The sequence below is a fragment of the Platichthys flesus genome, chromosome 10 (assembly GCF_949316205.1).
Source record: "Platichthys flesus chromosome 10, fPlaFle2.1, whole genome shotgun sequence".
Lineage (NCBI taxonomy): Eukaryota > Metazoa > Chordata > Actinopteri > Pleuronectiformes > Pleuronectidae > Platichthys > Platichthys flesus.
Window position 1 is genome coordinate 22,914,848 of NC_084954.1, and position 6,964 is coordinate 22,921,811.

At 38.6% G+C, this 6,964-nt stretch overlaps 1 protein-coding gene across 2 annotated transcripts; it reads left to right on the forward strand.

Moving 5' to 3' along the window:
- Positions 1-159: 159 nt before the first annotated feature.
- On the forward strand, positions 160-6,478 carry lrit3b (leucine-rich repeat, immunoglobulin-like and transmembrane domains 3b). Of its 2 annotated transcripts, none has more exons than XM_062397091.1 (6): positions 160-679; positions 2,147-2,524; positions 2,749-2,834; positions 3,464-3,757; positions 3,854-3,913; positions 5,945-6,478. In XM_062397091.1, the coding sequence occupies exons 1-6, from the start codon at positions 570-572 to the stop codon at positions 6,406-6,408; spliced, it is 1,392 nt and encodes a 463-aa protein (XP_062253075.1). In that variant the 5' UTR covers positions 160-569; the 3' UTR covers positions 6,409-6,478. The 2 variants fall into 2 exon arrangements, with proteins under 2 accessions (XP_062253075.1, XP_062253076.1); XM_062397092.1 differs by having other exon boundaries at positions 2,150-2,524.
- The last annotated feature ends 486 nt before the right edge of the window (positions 6,479-6,964 follow it).

Sequence of the window (6,964 nt, forward strand, 5' to 3'; positions counted from 1 at the left end):
TAAATTCAGTTCTATTTGTATAGCGCCATATCACAACATTCATTATGTGTAGGCCCTTTACATAATAAGATGGAGACCTTCCAAAATTATAGAGAATCCCAACAGTTCCAGTAATGAGCATGCACAGAGAAACGTATTAACGAAAAACGTACATACATTTATTTAACGCCAGTAAAATTATGAATGTAGGGCTTCTATGCTTTTAAAGTGTGAATTTCTTACACTATGGACTAATGACTGTTTTATTCCTTATATTAAAATCAGTGTTAACTTTCAGCACTATATAACAATATTCAACAGGGTAAAGATGTGGAATAGTCTTCAGGACTCTACAGAGTGATGGTGTTAACATTTTCCCGGATGCCTTAAATGCTTGGTCAGGCCCTGATGTTGTGATTTCTTCTTCTGACAGTGAGGCGTGGGATTAAATGCCGCATGTACACAGAGTAATCCCAGCTAATCTGGGATTCTATTTCACTCTGCACCCTGGTTACAATCTCAGACTGAGGAGTACTGGGAATATGGAGAAACAAATGGCCTTCCCGAGAACGGGGCTCGTCTGTTGAAAGATGTATCTGCTGCTCCTTGCTCACATCTTGCAGTCGTCTCTGTTGGCAGTCCACTCGTGCCCGGCTTTTTGTGCGTGCACGCTTGGGAGCAGTGGAACAACACAGCTCAGGTTGAGTGAGGCTGACTTCATTCTTATCTGTGTGTGTGTGTGTGTTCGTGTTTAAGTGATTTGTCTCTCCATGAATAGAACTCAGCCTGTTATTTTCTTATCTTAATAATATGACCAAGGCTCCATTTGAGCCAACGCTACAGTGCTAATGCAACAAATGTTATAAACTTCATCAAATGTTTGCAAATCATTGAATAGCATCCTGCATGAAAAAAATAATTGTCATTGTACAGTCCATCATGTACATAGTAGTTTACATTCCGTAAAAAAGTGGTTAATATGAACAGGAACAGGACTGCAGTCATCTTATCAAAACTAAATCGGGTGTACGTTAACAGCAAAGAATCAATGCTATAAAAATGCCACATACAGTGAATCTCATTTTCTTGCTTTTGGATTTAATATGATCTGAAAGCAAAAAGATTCTATTAATTAAGAGATCTTGACTTCCAGAAGACCATCTTTATGTATGGAGGATGTTAGGTGCCATCGGTGCTTAATTGTAATAAATGAAACATTTATGAGTTAAATGACATGTGACAAATATGTGTTTTTAATTGAATTTCAAGAGTATTTTCTGAAGTCAAATAGAAATTTGTATTCATTCTTAAGGAAAAGAAAACATTTAAATCCCATAATTTTATTTTATCATCAAATTATAAACTACCCACATATTTTATCATTATTATTTTTTGATAAAATATGTGTGTATTAATGCAAATCAAATAATTAATCTATACCATGAAATATAACATTTTTTAATATAAAATACACTTTGGTTTTTGTTTATATTTTAGTTATTAAAGGTACCATGTCAATTACTGGTAGTAATAATGTGGAAACTAGACAGAGGCACTGGAATAATTGGTTTTGATTAGATAATTTATTCAATAATGAATTTTACATTGTTTAATTATCATTCATTTATAAATAAATAATGAAAAAAATTCCTTTCCAATGTCTTTATTCTGTAATTAAACTATACATGTTTAAATAAATTACAATGTGACTAATCTAAACAAAATCTACTTTAGCTTTTTGCTTGAATATGCGCAGACGTTCATTTCTTATTAAAAGTAATCTTTCTCTTTCTTTCTGTCACCTAAATAGTAGCAAAGCGGTAGTGGAAGCTGAAGTTTGTCCCTCAGTAAATGATGTGCCTGTAAATGTTTTATGAGATGCTCTTACTGTAGAGCCTCTACTATTATGAAACACTCCAAAACCCATATAACAGGAGCAATATGCCAATAAAATGGGAAGGAGGACTGATAATTTAATTACGAATGTTATTGTGAGAGCTGCACTCAGCAATGTAAGGCCTATAAAAAAAATTGTGGTTAGAAAACTACCTACAAATGTGTGTTTAAAATGTTACAGGAATTTATCGTCATGTATACAGTGAAAAACTATAATTTCAGAAAATAAACAAAGATAAGGATGGGTGAATAATATGTTTGTTTTCAACAGCAGGTTGGTGCAGTGCAGTGACCCTGGAATCTTATCCATTCCCATCAATGTCCCAGCTGACACAGTCAAATTGCGTCTAGAGAAGACCTTGATCTCCAGGGTGCCCCGGGCAGCCTTCTACAACCTGTCAGAGCTGCAGTTCTTGGGGCTGGTCTACAACTTCATTACATCCGTACACCCGAGCAGCTTTGTCAACCTCAAGGCCCTGCGAGAGCTGCGCCTAGATGGGAACCTCCTGTCATCCTTCCCCTGGGAGGGTCTCAGGGACATGCCACAACTCCAAACTCTTGGACTCCACAACAACCATCTGTCCAGTCTGCCTGCCCACGCTGTGCTCTTCCTCCCCAACATCACCTACCTCGACCTGTCCAGCAACAGGTGGGTCCACAGGCTGCATGGAGCCAGCCTGACGTAAGGAACTACAGAGCAGTCAGTCACGTTCAGTAGATGTGTTCAACTTTCCTTTCCTTCCTTTCCTTCCCATTTTGTCTCTCCATGTGCTTTTATTTCTCCTTACATTTGCTTAATTTTCTTTCATGTATTTCTTATCATCTTTCCATTTCTTATAAAATCTATCCTGTAATTCAATTTCCTCTCCTCAGGCTGACTATTTTACCTGCAGAGCTGCTGGACCTCTGGTTTCCTCTGCCAGGACAACAGGAGGGTCAAGTAAAGAGGAGAATATTGGGTACAGTATGTTACAGCATGTTTTGAAGAAATTGGGACACATAATATTCTACTGCTGTCTGATGCAGCTACAACTGATGTAGATCAGCAAAGACACAAAGAGGCCTACGGTCTGTCAGACTCACTGTAATGTTTGTAACGTTATACAACACAACACACATATTGAACTAGAATATCTCAATCTTTTAAGTTAGGATTTTTTACATAAAGGGTCAAATAATGACAATGTAAGTGTTAAGCAGTTCAAAAAAGGAAGAGATACAGCTCCAGCATCATGTTTTACTCCTCTCTTAGAAATGTTCTCTTGAACAATCCACTATAGAAGCAGTCAGGTCAGAAGTTTTGAGAAATCTTTGCACACAGAATTTGCAGTTCTGCTTTGTTCCATCACTAACTATTTTTGAAATGAGAACATTACATTAATTGTATACATTTGTCACCTGCCTAAAGAGGGAAAGAGTGTTGATCTATTGTATATGACAGCTCATGTGTACCTACTGAAAACACTTTGATGTGCAAAGTTGAAAACCTGCCACTTGTTGTCCTCAGGCATTTTCCACCCAGTGCATGACACATAGGCTATCAAACATGACATCAGTGTTAACATGTCAAATTATCCTGAATACCCAGGTCTCCATGACAACCCTTGGTTATGTGACTGCCAGATCTCCATGGTGATGTCCTTGTCCATGTCTCTGGGGAGTCCAGTAGTTATCATGGACCAGTTTCTGATGTGCAGCAGGTCTCTGGGTCAGTCAGCGATGCTCCTGACCCAGGCAGAGCTTCCCCGCTGCATGAGGCCCTCGGTCCAGCCTTCGGCCACCAAAGTAATTTCTCCTTTGGGCAGTAACGTAATCCTCCGCTGTGACGCTAGTGGCTACCCAACACCAACCCTAACCTGGATCAAAACCTCAACTTACACAGGTAAGTAGCCTAGGGTTAGTCTCAAGGGATACAATTTCTGATTTACATTACTAATGTCTGAGCATTAGTCATATTGTAATTTTGTTCTCTTTACAGATTGTTGCCAGCAACAGATCCCTGAGAGCTCTGAACAGCTACCCAGGAACTTGGAGAGCTGTAAGTGGTGCTACTCTGTCTCTTTCATGATATATTTTATATTGTATGCGGTTGACATTAGGAGTGGGTCATGGTGCATTAATTAACTGGCAGGGGTTGGGAATGTTCAGCCTTCGGGCAATAAGCAGGCCAAAGGTTTGTTTGATCCGGTCTGTGAGGCAATTAATAAATACAGTAAAAAACTACAACACACACTGAACAGCGACTCTAAATCTGGGAAGTGCCATGAGTGTGTCTGCTTTTAGCTGCTCTGTGTCTCATCTCCTCTGAGTATGTGAGCGAGGCAGATTTATCCACACACAGGCCCCAGGCCCCGCTCACTCACAGACTGACGCACGGGCAACACAAGTGTAAATACAGGACGACGAACAACCAATGATAAATTATTCGTGCCACTGTTTCAGGATCAGAGCAGCGGTTGGTTTGTACCGTGACAGAGTCTCAGTCTGAGTGTCAGACTCCCTCCACACTCCTGCTGAACTCACTTTAGAAATAAACACCAACACTCATCACAAGTTATCAGGAGCTGAACAGTACTGAAGTTTATTTGATAAGCTAAAATGTTTGGGAGACACGTGTACACACACACACAATAGAGGAAAATGCTGGAATATTAACCTAATACAATAAAAACCTAAAAGCTAATCTTAACCACCCCATCCTGTTTACTGAGCTGGTAATATACATCCTGAGCCAGATATTTGATATTTATTCAGGAGTAGCTTTTGTTAACAGATCAAGAGCGTCCACTTGATTTTATTTTGTGGTTATTACCCTTTAAATATTTTGAATTCAAATGTCAGACTGAATATTCTTAAGCAATAAGTTTATTGCTCTTGGAAAGGGTGAAATTGCAATATTATTCTATAAAATTGTCATTATATCAGTGGTATGAAAGGGTTTCAAAATCATGACAATTCATCACAATAATTCTGGAACTATATATCGTCCAACAATATAAATTATTATTGTGACAGGCCTACCTTAATATTTTCAATAATGCCCCAACTTAGACGTTTCCTTGCAGAGTTAAACATGTCCAAGCAAAATTTACCTAAATAAATACTGAATCAAATCGTTTTGAGACCGTGTTAATCAGAATCGATTAATAATAAACAATCATTTAGTAGGAAAGATGTTATGAAAATTAAAATGACCCTTGATAGAAAAAAGGTGCCCCGCCCCTGCCTTACAGCAGAAAAGGTGGGTTTTCTTTGGGTTCTCCAACATCCTCCCACAGTCCAATAGATGGATGGATGAGAGGGGATCAGAGGGAGACAATGTTACACACAAAACACTTGTCCCAGACAGAGAATGATGCATTCAATACAATATCGATTCAATGGAATAAAGAGTTACTAATGATATCAAAATAAATCAACAACCTAAATAAATAAATAAATACAAATAGTGAATATATTTTACAATTAAGTGGAAAATATCGGTGAAGTAATGGCTGGTGAATCTGCTGCACATTCATTTGAAAGACTCTTCTGTCTCTAATTTTCTCTACTCTCCGTGGCTGCTCTCAGACTAGAGACCCGCCCTGCTTTCCCTTGCTACGAATATCTACACCTAATGCGTTTAGTTTTAGCTCAAGGTGTGAATCCTGTATCATGACTTAACCAGGTCTGACAGAACAAAAGTAGGACTTGGTTCTTCAGGGATCTGTGTTGTCTAATTCTATACCACACTGTGATAACAGACAATTGAATTTGCTACAGTTTGAGTGCCTCCTCAAACTCCAAACTTTTTCGCACCAGATGTAATTGTAAGATCATTTGACACAAATTACTTAAACATCTCTGATGAAAATAATTATTTTGCCACACTGTACATATAGATACACAATAGGTCCATTCGAACAGTCAGAAAGTTACAGTAAAGTCAATAAGCAAACCCAGATAACTAATTGTTGCCAATGAATAGGTTTGGGGCTGGATTGTATTACTAGATTTGATGAAGAACTTGAATATATTTGGGTCTGGGGTCAAAGATTGCCTCTGAGATTGTAACCCTTTTATGTTCCAGTTATGCAGGAATCTCCTCGAGTGGGGGTTCGCTGGTCGATAATCAGCCTCAATGGGTTGTCATACAAGGATGCTGGTGAATACCGCTGCCAGGCACGGAACATGGCGGGAATATCCGAAGCCCTGATTAAATTGAAGGTAGTGGGCAACACAAGACTCCGTCTTCCGAGGAAGAAGTCCCAAAAGACTCCATCCAAATCAAAAAAACGGAAGCCAAACCAGAGCCCAGGTCCTGCCAACATCCCCTCAGTGAAGGGGAATCAGATACTCCAAAACATTTCACCACTGACCACCAACAACATCCAGACTGTCCCTAACATTGTGTCCAAAGTACTCCCTGTAGACAAGTACATTAAAGGGCCTAAACTGAACAGTGCAAAGAAAAAGAGCCAGAAGTCCACCAAGTCTACATCCGAGTCCTCAAACAACTCTACAGCTGCTCTTTTGTCAGCAACACTTCTGTAAGATGATGAAGGTAGCCAGGGTCAGTGACTTGGTCGACATGGAGATGCAAATAAACATCATTGTTTATAAACCTGTAGTTTTAGTGTATTGTGCTTTTTCTGGGGGGTAGTTCTAACAAGTGTGTCATGTGAAAAGTTGTCCAGAGTAAACATGTTCCTAACTACAAATATTTACAAATCAAAGGTTCCTATTAAATTCACACTTGCATACATGGGTAATTTTTTACCCATGTGTGTATTAAATAAATAGATTTGAAAAGATATAGCAAAGAAGCACAGCCATGCATGAAATAACATGTGAAATGAATACGGGTCATTTTTGACCCATGTTGTGCCTTAGAAGGGTAGTGATACAAAAATGATTTTTATTAAAAAAGTGAAAAAGGACAAATGAAAATAAGAATTTGTGATGACCAAAAACAATTGAGGAATTCCTGGAATCTGAATGATGAAATACATTTATTGCAAAGATATTTACAATTAAAACTCCATCGGGTAGCTTTGGATCCATGTTGTGTATCAAAGGGCTAGAAACCATCACTTCTTACCTGAAACCT

Excerpts from the sequence above, each read along its gene's own strand:
- lrit3b (XM_062397091.1), top strand. The coding sequence starts at position 570 with ATGTATCTGCTGCTCCTTGCTCACATCTTGCAGTCGTCTCTGTTGGCA. Across the intron at positions 2,835-3,463 it reads AGTAAAGAGGAGAATATTGG|GTCTCCATGACAACCCTTGG; the intron begins GTACAGTATGTT and ends CTGAATACCCAG. Across the intron at positions 3,914-5,944 it reads ACCCAGGAACTTGGAGAGCT|TTATGCAGGAATCTCCTCGA; the intron begins GTAAGTGGTGCT and ends TTTATGTTCCAG.